A 15,100-nucleotide genomic window follows, 5' to 3' on the forward strand; every position below is an offset into this window, starting at 1 on the left:
AAACTACATTATTTCTTACAGTACAAATAGAAAAAAAATGTAAAATTGTATAGTATATATATTATGTGTATTGAAGTTGGTTTATGAATATACGGTCAACATATAATTAACAGGATCAATATTGCTTTAAAAAAAAGAAGGAAGTAATTCTGAAAAAGACAGACATCAACAAAGCACACAAAATAACTAACGTAACTGAAGAAATGTCTAAACAGTGATTGCAAAAAAATAAAAACAAATTGTTACAAAACCGACAAAAAAAACTACAATTCCCATCAGTAAAGCACAGTTTATGATTGACAGTCACCCTGTCCAATCACAGAATCTGAAATGGTGAGGCTACCGCATTGGGCGGGGCTTCGTAGCACAAGAATGGAGGCGATCGGCGGGCAAACGTATCATTACACGCTTTGATATGTATTTTCCAACACATATAAGTTTATTTTTTATTTCCATGCCACGGTTGGTGACGAGGGGCTGAGGAAAAAGGCATACACCTGTGTGAACGACGAGAGATGACTACAAGAGGGCTTGTCCAAGGAGAGTGAATGAGAGGTAAGGGAAAGAAGGGCCCGCCGTCGTCGTAGCCGGAGAGCTGCGGGAAAAAGTGGGTAGCGCCGCCTGACGGACCGCCCGACGAACCGGGCAGCCGCTGTCAGGAAACCGCGGTGTCGAGAAACAGGTCTGCAGTGTCGGAGGGAGCGCCGCCAACAGCTCTCCATGTGCCATCACACTGTAAACAAAGATAGGAATCACATATTTGAGGAAAATGAGACAACGGTTCGTTAGGTTTTGTGGAGTAGTCGTCGTGTCGTTAGCAGTAGAGGGCCCTCATTTAGCTAACGGCTGAAAATTGCCATGTTAGTCCGCAGGATTGTTCCATAATGTGTCTGTGTGAACAGTGCTGTTTTTATCGTAAATTAAAAAACAATGGCAAATGTGGGGAAAAAAAACATATTTAATAATTTCATTACTACTGCATAACTGTTTATTTATGTACTCATGCTGCTCAGCGCTACATGTTGTCACTTTAATGTTTTTCTGACCACAGGTGTGCTCTTCTGCTGGCCTGGATGACAAAAAGTCTTCATTCAGTGGACACAGCAGTGGTTTCACTCCTAACACTCACCGGTCACATATCCCCTTTCATGACACACTCACAATCTACATAAGACAACACATACATTCACACAGACACACAGTGCCGGCATGGCGGAGCAGCAGGAGGAGGCAGAAGGTGTTTATGTGGAGCACCAGTATATGTGCAGTGAGTGCCACCAGCTCTTCAACACCCTCGAGGATGTGCTGATCCACCAGCAGATCCACACTGGCCAAGAGGGGGAAGGGGAAGGGGAGGTAGGGGAGGGCATGACTATCCACGGTGTCCCTGAGATGGGGCAAACCCAGCAGTACCAGTGTCTGGAGTGTGGGACCCTCCTCATGAACCCAGAGGAGCTTCTGCAGCACCAGGAGATGCACATGAGGGAGGCTGGGATGGAGGTGGAGCAACAAGGTGACATTGGTTTATGTGCACTTTGAACAAGAGATATTAATAATGGACCACAGATAGGGTGTACACGATGCTGTTCTGTAGAAGTGAACTGATGCAATCATATTTGGAAATCCATTTGTGCAATATGATAGTGCAGTCATATCTAATGATGCAAACAGTTCTCAGTAAAGCTAACTACAGGCTCCTCATACTAGCTCAAATGTTCACATTTAAAGTGTGCATTCAACATTTTTGCCAGTGGTATGGCTGTTGGTCATTTTAAAGATAAAAAAACAACACTAATTGTGTGTGTGTGTGTGTGTGTGTGTGTGTGTGTGTGTGTGTGACTGTTTGCTAGAGCTGTGCGAGGTCCTGGAGACAGAGGAAGCGGGCCCTGAAGCTCAGGTGTCGGGACCGGTCCAGTACCAGTGTCTCGACTGTCTGGCTTTGTTTGACTCACCTGAGACATGGCTGGAGCACCGGCGGACCCACAGCAGGAGCAGCACACACAGTAACACAGAGTCCACGGTAAGGGATCAATTATACGCTCACACACAGACCAGTCAGTCTTTAATTTTTCCTTGTGTAAAAATCCTTTTTGTTATTATCAAAATTACTGATAACTCAACAAACAATTAACTGCAGTTCTTGAACAAAATTGTAGCACCAACAGGTCATTCAGTGGAGGCTGCTCAACACAATACTAGCTGTTTGTCTATGAAAACAAGCTGCCCCCTGAAATTGATATTGTTGTGCTTACACCATGTAATTATCTACTAAGATGCCATGTTATGCACACTCCTTCACATCCTCTTAATACAGGATGTTGTATAGCTATTTCCCTTGTTGTAAAGGGTGGAAATGATTTTATTTTAATATAACACTTGGTCAAATCTCTGAACATCACGGAGTAGAAAGTTGACAGTGGGACCACTGTGGATGTTTAAAAGATATTTGACTTGTAATATTGGTAACGGCAGCAATTTACTCATTTTCCACTGTGCTGAGTCATTCATGTGCGCACGGCTCAACTCAGTTAAAGTGAAATCAGTCAAAAGCAGAGCTGGTTTCTGGTAATATTTTTTTCTAGGAATCAAGTGCTTTTCTAGGAAAACAAGTGTTTCAGGAAATCTCTGGGTGATGGTGACACTGTTGCACTTACAACTGTGTGTGACCTCGCATTCATTACTTTTGGGTCATGCCCATATACTGTAGACTGTGTTCAATTTGCAGCACTGTCAAAATTCATTTCAGTGACTCTCTGATTTGGGTTGTGAAGGCCAGCGCAGAAATTGCTTGCTGCAATTATACTGTAATTTTAGACCGTACTAGCCAAACCAAAGACATCCACGCTCCAAAGCCTCTCATAATCTACTAAAATAAATGAATGAGTGACAGCAGATCTAAAGCATCTTTTCTATTCTAAAACTACAATGATCTGACATCACTGATTTATTTTGTAGCTTTGCATTAATTACCAGTAGAAATTTAGTAACAAATGTTTAATTTTTTTGCCCTTGCAGCAGGAGTATGTGCTACAGCCTGATGGCACCGTCACTCCACTGAACAGTATGCAGAACTACGTGCTGAGTGAGCAGCAAGCTGGGGAGATCTTAGCACAGGTACTTGGGATTGTAAACATCTCACAACCGAGGCATAGATGCGAGGACTAGATGGTTTTAGTGTTTCCTTATCTTTAAGTTCTTCTCTGTACCTTGTTCTGTGTATTTTCCAGGTACTTGCCCAACAGCAGCAGCAGCAGCAACAACTGAACAAGAAACGTCAGTCCGTATTTAAAGCTGCTGCGCCCTCCCGCTCCTCCCTGCTGCCTCCAGTGACAGCGACCCCTGGCTCCGCCACCATGCACCTGCAGATTCTCACGGCCCAAGCCCTGGCAGACAACTGCACCGCTCCCAGTCAGCGCCGGTCCAAGCTGCCCCCTCTGTTGCCTGCCGTTGGCCGAGGCTCCTCAGCAAAGCTGGGGGTGTTGGAGAACGGTGTCCAGAGACTGGAGTTAAGGTTGGCTCCCACTGTCCAGGAGCAGCAGCAGCAGCAGCAGCAGCCAACAGAAGTGGTGGTCATCCACCCTTACGAGTGCTCAGAGTGCTCCCTTCTCTTCCAAACTCCAGAGGACTTCCTCCAGCACCAGGGGGAGCACTTCCTGGGCCAGGACAAAGAGAGTGGAGAGTCAGGGGTCATGAGTGGTTTCGAGGAGGCGCGAGGGAGGGAAGAGGCTACAGAGAACGTGGAAGACATTAGGATTAGAGTGGCAGAGAAGAAAGAAACAGTCTGGGCCAAGCCACAACAATGTGAGCTCTGCAACCGCACCTTCACCTCAGTCAACCGGCTGGCGGCTCACAAACGTGTGCACGAGCAGGGCACGCACGAATGCCCAGAGTGTGGCAAGGTGTTCAAGAAAGCAACATCGCTGCAGACGCACATGCGTACACACTCTGGTGTGGCCAGGTACCTGTGTGTGGACTGTGGCAATGGCTTCACCACTGAGATGACTCTCATCATGCACAGGTAATAAGAAGCTCCGAGACACCAACACATCCTGGACAAAGACGACAAAATGACCTTTTGACTCTTTCTCTCCTGGTTTCTTGCAGGAAGTCCCACACTGCTGACCCCCTTCACAAGTGTCAGTTCTGCAACAAAACCTTCACCAACATGACCAAGTACCTCTACCACCGTCGCACCCACCTCAACCGTGATACATGTGGCACACCTGCTGCTCCCTCGATGGTAGTCAGCATATCCACCTCCCAGTTGTGTCCATAACCTCACTTTAGTATGACCTTTTAATTTCAGTGTAACATATGCCTGTTGTTTTCTCTAGGCCTCAGCTCCAAGAAGAGCATCTCTCTCAGCCCTCGCCATCCTACAGAGAGCAAGGGAAAAGAGGAATTCCCACACTCAGGCAGAAACCAACCTGCTGGCCCCTCTCACAGAGGAAGAGATGGAGAAACTGGGAGAAGCTCCAATACAAAGCTCTCAGATTAGAGTGGAAGGAGGTGAAGTGGAGAGGAAGGGGGAGGACAACAACATGGAGGTGTCTGCTCCTCATGAAGGTAACACTGATGACCGGCAGCAGGTGGAGGATGTCACCAAGTCTGGCTTAGCTACAGACTCAGCTCCCCTGGACGACACTGATGCGGGAGTGACGTCTAGCTCCAATGGCTCAATAGAAGCTGCTTCGGCTGCATCATCAGACAAAGGCCCTTTTTCTTGTCGTTCGTGCTTTAAGACCTTTCCCTCCCAGCTGCAGCTGGTTCAACACCGACGCAAGTCCCACGTCACTGAGCGCAGCTTTGTCTGTGGAATCTGTGGCAAGTCTTTTAAGAAGCAGATCCACGTGCGCAACCACATACGAACACATACAGGTGAGAGGCCCTTTCAGTGTTCTGACTGCGGCAAAACCTTCTCATCTCTTGCTAATCTAATGAGGCACAACCTCATCCACTCTGGTGTGCGACCATACCGCTGTGATGTCTGCCACCGCTCCTTCTCACAGTCCTCCAACCTCCGTCAGCACAGCCTGCTCCACTCCAACACTGCAACTCTGTGCTGCCCCGACTGCCCCGCCACCTTTCGCTGGCCCACCAAGTTAGCAGCGCATCGCTACACCCAGCACCCAGGGGCTCCAGCCCCTTTCTCCTGTCCTCACTGTGAGGCTGGCTTCCTGAGCAGGAGGCAGCGAGACAGCCACTGTCTGGAGCAGCACCCCACCCTGGTGCAGGCTGGTACAGGGGTGGAAGTGGGCAAAGAGACCCACAACCAAGCGGAGCTGGGCAAAGACCTGACCTCAGAGCCCTCCACCTCAGCAGAAGTGGAGACAGAATCAGGGGAGTCAACCAGTCTCGTGCGGGGGGGTCTAGATTGCAACATTTGTGGGAAGAAGCTCAACTCTCCAGCCAACCTGCGACTTCACAGACTGAGCCACTTTGCCTTAGGCCCTGGGCGACCACGGTGTGCCACGGGGAAGCGGCCTAAAGCCCACCAGTGCCCTGTTTGTGGAAAACAGTTTGTGTCTTCTTCTGGAGTTGCACTTCACCAGCGAGTCCACACTGGTGAGCGCCCATTCCCCTGCCAAGTGTGTGGCAAGCGCTTCCGTCAGAACACACACCTGCGAGAGCACCTGCGCACACACTCGGGGGAACGGCCATTCCGCTGTGAGGTATGTGGAAAGGGTTTCATCCAGAGTATGCACTTGGCTGAACACCGTCGAACACACACAGGCGAACGGCCGCACGTTTGTCCCCTGTGTGGCAAAGCCTTCAAAACCTTCTCCAACCTGAGGAACCACAAGAAGACCCATGCCAGGCAGCAGAGGCTGGATGAGGAGGCTGCTGCACAAGCTGCCATGGAAACCAGCGCTGCTGTGGCAGTGGTGGACGCTTCAGCGGTGGAACTAGCTAACGGGCAGCCTCAGCTCATCCAGATCCAAGCCTCAGATCTTCAGCAGGTCAGAATGAATCTACTTCACCTTATCACTAAAAAAAAAACATGAAACTGCCATGTGAAAAGACTGCATGAAGCTAACATCTGCTGACTGGTGTACAAACTAAGTTCAGTCATATCTATTGAACCATTAATACATTTTTAGGTAAATAATTCAATTCTGAACAGTCGAAATGAGTGAGAGGATGGCATTTCATCAGCACTTGTACATTTGTTTGTGTTTGCTGTCAGGTGTATTTACTCTGAGTTCTGTTTCCTCCTCTTAGGCACAGGGCACTCCAACTATCATGTGTAATGAGTTTGGGGAGACCATCGCCATCATTGAGACCAGTGAGGGCGGAGCGCTGCCTCTGGAGCAGGCCTTGGAGATCTATCACACAGCTTTGGAGAACGGCCTCGCCATGGACACAGTTGCTGTGGACGGACTGCAGCTCCTCTGAAGACCAGTACCAGTCAGAAAAACTAGGATGAATTCTTAAGAGCTACTGCTGAACTGATGAGTTCAATACTAGTCTTAATACGGACTGAGACAAAGACTAATCGACTACTGTGAGGGTGAGACTTCAGTTCTGAGTAATAAGGCCAGAATGCTGAAATGACAAAATTCATACTAAGTTCAGCAAACACACCAAAGTATGTCAGCTTCTCTCTTTTACAAATCTGAGTGGGATCAGTATTAAAATGTATTGAAATGATGCATATTAAAATTAAGACTATGACATTCATTTTGAATAAGGACCATTGGTTGTGCCTCATGACATTTGTATGATTAAATTTGTCATTTATATGAGATGGATGTCCTTTTTCCTGTGTTTTAAAATACTTTTGAGACAAAGTATTCTGGTGTAAGTAATTGAAATCAATAAATGTTTTTTTTCAAGATGATGAACTTGACATATGCTGTACACTGTAGAAATGATACAAACCTTGTTTTTATCAGCTGCTGTTATGTTTAAAGGGGCTGGATAAAAGTAGAATTCATTTTAGATAGCCCTGCTATCTGTTTTATCTCTGCCAAAGGAAAAACATTTTTCACATTTCCAGCAATAAAATCACTTTAATTGAACACCTATCTTTATTTGCATACTGAAAGATACAGATACAAACTTAAATTATTCATATAAATTCCTCTCTTGCATACTAGAACAGCAAAACAAGGAGTATAACACAAAAACATTAATAGCCATATTTATTATTGTTTTTCCATTTCATGTGTTTTTACCTTCAGTAATGGTGTCTTAAAAGTCAACTTATGTTCAATGACAGATTTTTCCTTATCAATAATATAATGAGTCTACTGACTCTACAGTAATTATTTACAACACAACCAAGTCTTGCACAAAGACACAACCAGTATTAGATCCTACCAGCTCTCTTTGATTTGTTACCCTCCTCTCACTTACCCCAGTTTTCTCTCCATCTGTCTAAAAAGGAGGTCTGGAGAGAGCAATAAAGTGACAAAGGGAGAAAGGAGGGAAGGAAAGAGGTGGAGGAAAGAGATGTACAAGTGTTGAGGATATAGAGTCAAACTTAGGGACAGAGAGGCATACAAGGTTGTCAAAAAAACATACTGCTTATTACTGTTGAAAGAATATAAAGGTCCACGTTGAGTTTGTCTTCCTCTTTGAAATGAATAATAAAAATAACTGCACCACAGGTCCTTGCTGAGGTGAGAGGCCAGTCAAGGGAAGACTAAAATGGAGGAACTGTACAGGTGTGGAGCAGCATCTCTCACCTGCCTTTAAAATAATATTTTTATATATATAAAAAAAAAAAAAAAAGTACAAGCAATCAAAAGCTGGCAGATATGAAGGAAACATCTGTCAGCAATGAAAGGAGAACTAAGGACCAGGATCCACTGCAATGATAGGAGAAGTAATAACAATAACCATAGGAAGTACAACAACAAACTGAATATGACCATGTTAAATACAAATCAAATAAATTTTTAAAAAAGTTAATAAAACTGCTTGGCAATAGAGGATTAAGGCCATAACAGCCTGACCTCTACAACTAAGAGCCAGGATGTGCCCGTTGACTCTGACCCACCTCCTTCCTTCATGGCTAGCGAATGAGAGGCACAGGAATGCTTGGTTCCTACCTACTGGCATGTGCTCAGGTCAGTTGTGAGAAAAGAGGACTTGGCCAGACAGGTACTTGCAGGAATGATGGCACTGCCAGAAGTCCACTAACATTTCAGTCGATTTTTCAGTCACTCTTGGCAGACCCCTCCTGAAGGTCTACATGTGAGCAGTGAAATGGAGAAAAAGATCTTTCCAGGTCCATAGCAGTGAGTGCTCATGTCAAATCAAATCGTTTCCAGCTGTTGAGGGCCCAGCCCCCTAAATGTCAGCAGAAACATGAAGCAAGCTTACAACAGTTAAGCCTACATACAGGTTGTTCCTCAAGCAGTTACTTACTGCTTTTACTCCTCTAACCCTGTTAAAACAAATAGCAAAACATATAACATCCTCTTTTTAAAACTGCTGACTTTTCACCGTCTCAGAGCGGATTAAGCAGGTCTCTCTCGTCCAAAACAAGACTCCTTTCTTCTTCGAGGCAAATGAGTGCAGCTGTACACAATGGTCCTTCGTTCACTGGCATCAGTGGGAGCTTCCTGCAAGGTGGTTAATACAGAGTGCTAATTCAAGTGTGGGATTTAAGAGTTTGCAGGATGTGTGCCTGTGTTGTTGTATGTGGTAGTTTTTGTGCCACTGGTTGTTCACGTCCTTTTTTTGGTAGAATGGTCACAAATTTAAAAAAAAAAAAAAAAAAAGTCCCAACATTGCATACAAACATCTTTCACTTTCAAAGTTTGGCTGCTGAGGATAGAAAGAAATCAGGTTCTGACCAGAGGAAAGCAAAGAGAGTGGATTAAAAAAAAAAAAAAAAAAGTGAATGCATGTAGGGGGTGAAAAGGCATGACAGCAACAGTCACTGATTGGTCAATGTAATTGGTCAGCATCCCTCATCTACAAGAGTCCTGCAAGTCCCGAGTTTCCTCTGGGCTTGCTTCTGTCCCCTGTTCCACTTCTTCATCCTGCAGGTCCCCACCTCCTCTACCAGATCCTTCTCCTGACTGGGAGCCTGAAGGTCCGGGGAGGGAGCAGGCTGAGTCAGGGATGCCTAAACCAGAGGCATCGGAGGGAGTGGCCGTCTGCATGATCTTCTGCCGGACCTCCCTGATCTTCAGCTGTAGACACACCTTGGTGGGAAATATGTCAGAGTATCTTGTCTGGAAGGCTGCAGTGGCCTGAGCTGGAAGCAACATAACAAAAACAAAAATCAAAACAATGAATGTCTGCTAGTGGAAACTAATTCTGAAAATGCTTGTATATACAGTTTAGAGTGTTTGTGTCTTACCTGATGGAAAGAAGCCCTGCTCCTGGAACAGCTGCATGACCAGTGCTCTTCTCTGGTCCAGTGTTCGTCGCAGGGAGGAGTACGGCACCTTATCAAACTCCAGTTCCGCCAGGATGTCTTCTCCATCTGTGGCTGGGAGAGGGGACAAACAGATGGAGTGGTTAAATCTTCAGAAATCTGGTTACAGTGATGAATGAAATGAATGTCCTTGTGCATATCCTTTCCATATCTGATACAATGTAAAAGGTGGGACCTATTTAAAAAAAAAAAAATACAGCAGTAGGCAAAACATTTCTCTAAGCCAGTGATTCCTATTTAACCACATATAGACATTTAAACTAGTCCTTAGATCAGATTAAATGTTTTTCCCGTATTTGGTCATGTACTTCCAAAACAACTATTGTATGTTTATTTGATTCTTATCATTTTTACTTATTGAAATAATCATTTTAAGAATGGTATGTGTGGATTAGAGGTGGAATCTCACTGAGGTTACTAAGTTAAATGAAAAATCCTCTTGAGGGGTCATAAAGACAAAAAAAATAAAAACATTACAGTGAAAGAACAGTGCAAAGAAACACCAACAACGAGCTCTTCTTCAACCCAACCCCTCATCCTCCTTTCTCGGCGCGTTACCTGCTCTGTCGAAGGTGAAGATGTCTCCCTCACACTTGGCGGCACTTTTAGGCGTGTTGGGCTCTGAGCTGCAGCTTGAGCGTCGCCGGCTCTTTCTTTTAGGAGAGACTTGATCGTCAGTGGCTGAGTCCAAATCTAGAAGCACACAGAGGAAACAAACTTAAAACACCGCCAAGGATAAATCACACAACATTTTCTTTTATTTTAAAACCACCAACATAATGTGCAGCATTTACCACAGAGTAAAATGTGAAATTCAACATGTGAGTTACACATTCAGAAAATGTTTTTTCTGCTGAATTACACCACTGACACACATACACACTGGTAACAATGAAACAACAGTAATTATCAGCAGAGATCCAATATTCATCAGGATCCATCACAAAAATCTATGGAGTGTATCACACATCTAAAATCAATTAACACTAGACACAGTTCTACTTTTGTTCTGATAAATATAGTTCTATATGTGTAGTTCTAAATGCTTACACATTCATGACCAGTCACTGCAACTACCCTACAGCTTAGGCCTCCAACTATCAATTATTTTCATGATCAATTAATCCGCTGATTATTGGCTTGGTTAATTGATTCTTTTTTTGGTCTACAATTGTCAGAAAACAGTGAAAAATATCATTGAGCACATGTTAGGACAAGAAAGTGATCTGAGAATCTGGAACTATGACATGATGAAAACAAGTTTTAGAGATGAATCAATTTTAAAATAGTTAAATTAATTTTCTTTCAGACTATCATAAAAAGCTCTCGTGAGTGAGACCTGTAGAGTTCTTTCTCTTGCGACGGTAGCTGCCCAGAATAGCGCGGGGTGAAGTGGCCAGACTCTGCAGGGTGGGTGAAGGCAAAACCTCCTCTGGCCGAAACTCTGGCAGCTCGGCAAAGCGCTCCTCAAAATACACCTCCGACAGCACCCTGCCAGACCAACACACACACACACACAAAATATAGAGTATATGTACACTGTCCACCAATAATTTCTGCAACCTTACATAAAAGATTCACAAAGGTGTTAACTCACTTGTCCACAGAGTCAAAAGTCTTCTTTAGAGGTGGTGGGCGGGCTTTAACCTTTTTGGGTGCAGGACCATCTTTGTCAGTCTGTGGGGGAGGCAGGGCAGGTTCCGTGGCTGATTGAGGAGGGAGGGGAGAGGAGGGGAGGGACTCCTTCCATCCAATCTGCACAGAAAGTTAAATTCAAGTGTTTTAAACATAGTCACAGAGATATTATGTGTCAACAAAAACTTGATAGTTTTTTCCGATTGTGTTACAGCTGAAAGCCAGTGTGTGATGTTCCTCTCACCTCTTTGGCGGTTGTGCTTTCCCTGGTCCGTGTGTCAGAGGAGTCCACTGCACCGGAGCTCTCAAGGGGTCTGTCAGAGGATGGCGGCTCCTCGGCAGGATGCGTTGAGGGAGACGCCGTCTGCCCCACCGGCTCAGGATCAGAGGAGAAGTGACTGTTGGCTGCAGCTTCCCTTTCTCTCTCTCTCTCCTTTTCGCGCTCTCGCTCCCTCTCTCGTTCTCTCTCTCGCTCCCTATCCTTCTCCCTTTCTCTCTCTTTTCCTCTTCCTCCTCCCTCATAGCTGCCCACAGGAATGTTTGCCACCGTTGCCTTTACTTTCTGAGGGGTCCTAACTGGAAGCTGGGTTAGTTTGGGTGTACCTGGGGTGCTGCCTGTAAAACAGGAAGATACAATAAATAAATAAATAAATCTAATAATTTACAACAAATTACAACCTAGCAAATTTAGTTTTAAATAACAAAAAAAATACATGCAGCTGTACCAGGTGTTTGGATTTGAAGTGGAGGACTGCAGGGCCTTATAGACATGGCTGAGCCACTGGGGGGTGCCACTGAGCTGCTACTGCTGGAGGTGCTGATCATATGCCTCTCGAGCTGTCTGTCCGAATGTGTCAGCAGCTCTGTCTGCCTCTCCGCTTGCCTCTCAGCTTGTCGATCTACAGGTCTGTCCAGAGGCAGGTGCCTGTCTGCCTGTCTGTCCGGATGTGGGTGTGTGATTGTGGCGGGTGTTGCTGTGTGTTTGGGCAGGATGTGAGGGGAAGCGCTGGAAGGGCTGGAGACGGAATAGACCACGCTGGGGTGCACTGCTGTCATGGAGACCACCCCTGTTGCCATGGTGACACTAGGTGAAGGAGGGTAGATGGCGGTGACTATCTGGCCCCCGGAGCCTGAGGCAGGGGCTGAGGTGGAGGGCTGTGGAGACTGAGCTGTGGCTAGGAGCGGTGGCTGACCTGGATCAAGGAGACAGGGGACCCAAGAGGCAAAATATTCTTGTCATTTTCTCATGAAAAAATTTGTTCTCTGTTACCAATTAATATAATGTACAATGTGATTCAGCCTCTCTTGCCAACTCTGAGTCCAGATTTGTCCCTGTGTATGAGGTTTGAACATGGTGTGAGGTATTTAATTAGCCCTGCTGTCACAGTACTGGCCAACGACAGATCAATCAAGACTTTGTCAAAGCACATCCTTGTATATGTTTTCAATCAAGAGACAAATGTGGATATAGCAGTTCAGGGGTCAGCAATTACGTTAAACTGTAGGCCAGTTGTTTCAGCATAGGTCATTGAACAGCCAATGTTTTCCATGTGCAGTGGAAACACAGGCCTAGATTTTTTTAGTATCTTTTATTAATTTTTTTTCTTTTTATGTAAGAATTTGGTTGAGGTATAAAACCGTTTCTACTGGCACATTTTTTTCCCCCTTAAAGCTGCATATGTTAATTCTCATTTGGCAAGAAACTAGTACAGGCTGTGTTTAGCTATGAGACCACAGCTGTAATTGATAGCTTATCCACACATGCTAAACACTGGCAGACTTCATTTATAGCTGAATAAAAGTCATTAACACAAATCTGTTTAGGTCAAACAGGCTAAAATCGTAGAATTTAAACTTTGTTTGAATTCACAGGGTATTTGACTCATTTAAATGAAGCAGATTATATAATTGATCTCTGTTATTCATCTGTACATTTCATTTCAGCACCCTGCACTGTTCACCTGGCACAGAACGAGACATACGTGTCCCAAACCCATACTACATACTAATTCCAAGCAGGTTTTAAGATTGTACAGTAGTGTGTTCACCCTGAAAAAAGTGTTGGAATAAAGTATTCAAACCAGACTGTATTAATACTAAATATGTCAATTTTCATTATTCTCCCACAAAGCAAAGCCTAAAGGAAATGAGGAAGTTACACACCACTGGAGAAGAACCAAAATAAACTATGGATGGTAGTGAAACAGCTTCTGACAGATAATGGAAAACAATAATCCAATCTTAGCACAAACATTCTGATGTCTATCAGTGAAGTTTAATTGACAAAGGCTATCCTAAAGTTTCAGTTTGACTGACGCTGGACATTATACTGATTTAGTATAAAATGGTGGATATGCTGTATAAAATTAGGATGCAAGGCTTTGATTTGCTTCTGTTCATGTGGCTGCAGTATTAGATATTATGAGTTCATATTTATTGAGATTTAAATTAACCTTGTATTTACATTATTATCTAGCTAACTTACTTCAACATTTATCAGGAGGCTGAATCTTTTTCCTGGAGAGCCAGATTTGTCCAAAAGGGCCTTTCATATAGCTCATTTCATACAATAGTTTACAGACACAAAATTAGCATATAAAGAACAGCGGCTATGAAATCATCTTTCCACAGCACCGACCTGCAATCAGTGGCTGAACCAATGTCTGTCCAGGTGGTGCAATGGCTGTAAACCCGAGTGTTGCTAGGGGTGAGGGAACATATGCAGGTCCAGGCACTGGCAGAGCTTGCTGGGTGGGGGAAGAGCCTGTTGCCGTGGAGACCAGAGGCAGAGTGGATGGGACCCCTGGAGTGGACTGGACATAGGTGATCCTGATAGGAGCAGGAGAGGTGATTAGAGGAAAGAAAATGAAAATGAGGAATAAAAATGTAAATGAAGGAGGCCAAGAGAAACATAGGAAGAGGATGATGATATTTTCGTAATGAAAAATGAAGAGAAAGGTGTAGTAGCAGTGACAGAAGGTGTTAAAGTATAATGATGAGGCAGAATAGAAATGGTGGGAACAGACATGACTAGAAAGAAAGAGGAAGACAAAAAGAGAAGTGCTGCAGAGGGGGTCAGTGGTTGAGTGTACATCACAGCGAGCAGCACTGGATGACTAGTGCTGTGTGTGTGTGTGTGTGTGTGTGTTAGAAGCTGAGAGGTAGTGTGGGGGTGGCAGGCAGAGGCAACTTGGGCCACCAGCAGCATGACTAACACATCCAGAATAGAGCTGCACTGCTACAGCTGCACCCCTGCTGGAGTTTTTGTTTCTCATATTGTCTGCTCACTATGCTTTAAGAAATCTGGACCACAATACAACTTCATGTCTTCAGGTACTCAATCAAGTACCAGAATGTACCGCGAGTTAGTTCAAATCATAAATTATAAGTAAAAGACTATATATTTATTTTGATAACAACACCTGTTTAACAGTAATTAGTTGATATTGTCTGTGTTCACATGGAGCTTTTTATTCCACCATTGACCACAATAAAAGCCCACTCAGAATAAAACTGTTTTGTTTAAAACTTCAATAAGAATAAATTGTCCCATTGGAAAAGGTATTTCATTCTGTTTAAAATGGCTGATTAAACCATTTCAACATCTATCTTGGAGGTGAAAACTGTCATGTAAACACAACGCAATTTATTTAAGTCCCAGATTGTTGATGGGGGATTATCCTTGGTTAAGTGATGTTTGGTAGTTTTAGGTAGAGTCTGCGTCACTCTGAGTCCCACGAATGGCTTGCCTTCTTCCATGTAAAGACTCCCAAAGTAGTATATTAAAAAAAAAAAAAAAAAAACAAAAAACTTTTGCATACAAGTTCGATTTCCTTTTTGTAAATATGTATTCTGGAGTATGTACACAGGACATGTAAATACACACCTGGTGAGAAGCCATTGGTCAGATTTCTTTCAGGCAGGAAAAGAACTACTGATAAAAACTGAACAACTACGGAGATCAACAGAAGCTCTGGGCAGGATGAGTAAAGCTGGCATATGTTCATGAATGGGTGCCTGTTTGTCAGAGCTGAGTCAACCTTTTCTGCCACATCCTGTAATTTGTTT

General features: G+C 44.2%; 2 protein-coding genes across 4 annotated transcripts in view; one reads left to right on the forward strand and one right to left on the reverse strand.

Moving 5' to 3' along the window:
* The first annotated feature begins 348 nt into the window (after positions 1–348).
* On the forward strand, positions 349–6,841 carry znf526 (zinc finger protein 526). Of its 3 annotated transcripts, none has more exons than XM_071470346.1 (8): positions 349–555; positions 1,052–1,513; positions 1,851–2,020; positions 3,016–3,114; positions 3,228–4,018; positions 4,105–4,240; positions 4,335–5,960; positions 6,223–6,841. In XM_071470346.1, the coding sequence occupies exons 2-8, from the start codon at positions 1,210–1,212 to the stop codon at positions 6,394–6,396; spliced, it is 3,300 nt and encodes a 1,099-aa protein (XP_071326447.1). In that variant the 5' UTR covers positions 349–555; positions 1,052–1,209; the 3' UTR covers positions 6,397–6,841. The 3 variants fall into 3 exon arrangements, with proteins under 3 accessions (XP_071326447.1, XP_071326448.1, XP_071326449.1); XM_071470347.1 differs by lacking the exon at positions 349–555 and adding an exon at positions 579–780; XM_071470348.1 differs by lacking the exon at positions 349–555 and adding an exon at positions 579–735.
* A 287-nt stretch (positions 6,842–7,128) lies between these two features.
* The window catches only part of cicb (capicua transcriptional repressor b), a 37,890-nt gene continuing 29,918 nt past the window's right edge, over positions 7,129–15,100 (reverse strand). The window contains exons 14-21 of the mRNA XM_071470345.1: positions 13,671–13,861; positions 11,758–12,225; positions 11,277–11,647; positions 10,995–11,152; positions 10,737–10,888; positions 9,956–10,090; positions 9,320–9,451; positions 7,129–9,214 (exon numbers count right to left, since the gene is read on the reverse strand). Coding sequence (XP_071326446.1) covers positions 8,925–9,214; positions 9,320–9,451; positions 9,956–10,090; positions 10,737–10,888; positions 10,995–11,152; positions 11,277–11,647; positions 11,758–12,225; positions 13,671–13,861 — 1,897 coding nt within the window. The 3' untranslated portion in view covers positions 7,129–8,924. The remainder of the gene's footprint in view (positions 9,215–9,319; positions 9,452–9,955; positions 10,091–10,736; positions 10,889–10,994; positions 11,153–11,276; positions 11,648–11,757; positions 12,226–13,670; positions 13,862–15,100) is intronic.

The sequence above is a fragment of the Trachinotus anak genome, unplaced genomic scaffold, assembly GCF_046630095.1.
Source record: "Trachinotus anak isolate AG129_WGS33_773 ecotype Australia unplaced genomic scaffold, CSIRO_AGI_Tana_v1 ptg000032l, whole genome shotgun sequence".
Lineage (NCBI taxonomy): Eukaryota > Metazoa > Chordata > Actinopteri > Carangiformes > Carangidae > Trachinotus > Trachinotus anak.

What these genes read in the sequence shown, in the direction of transcription:
- znf526 (XM_071470346.1), top strand. Translation starts at nt 1,210, where the DNA reads ATGGCGGAGCAGCAGGAGGAGGCAGAAGGTGTTTATGTGGAGCACCAG. An exon ending in GATGGAGGTGGAGCAACAAG is followed by an intron (nt 1,514 to 1,850) that starts GTGACATTGGTT and finishes ACTGTTTGCTAG; the next exon opens with AGCTGTGCGAGGTCCTGGAG. An exon ending in ATGACTCTCATCATGCACAG is followed by an intron (nt 4,019 to 4,104) that starts GTAATAAGAAGC and finishes GGTTTCTTGCAG; the next exon opens with GAAGTCCCACACTGCTGACC.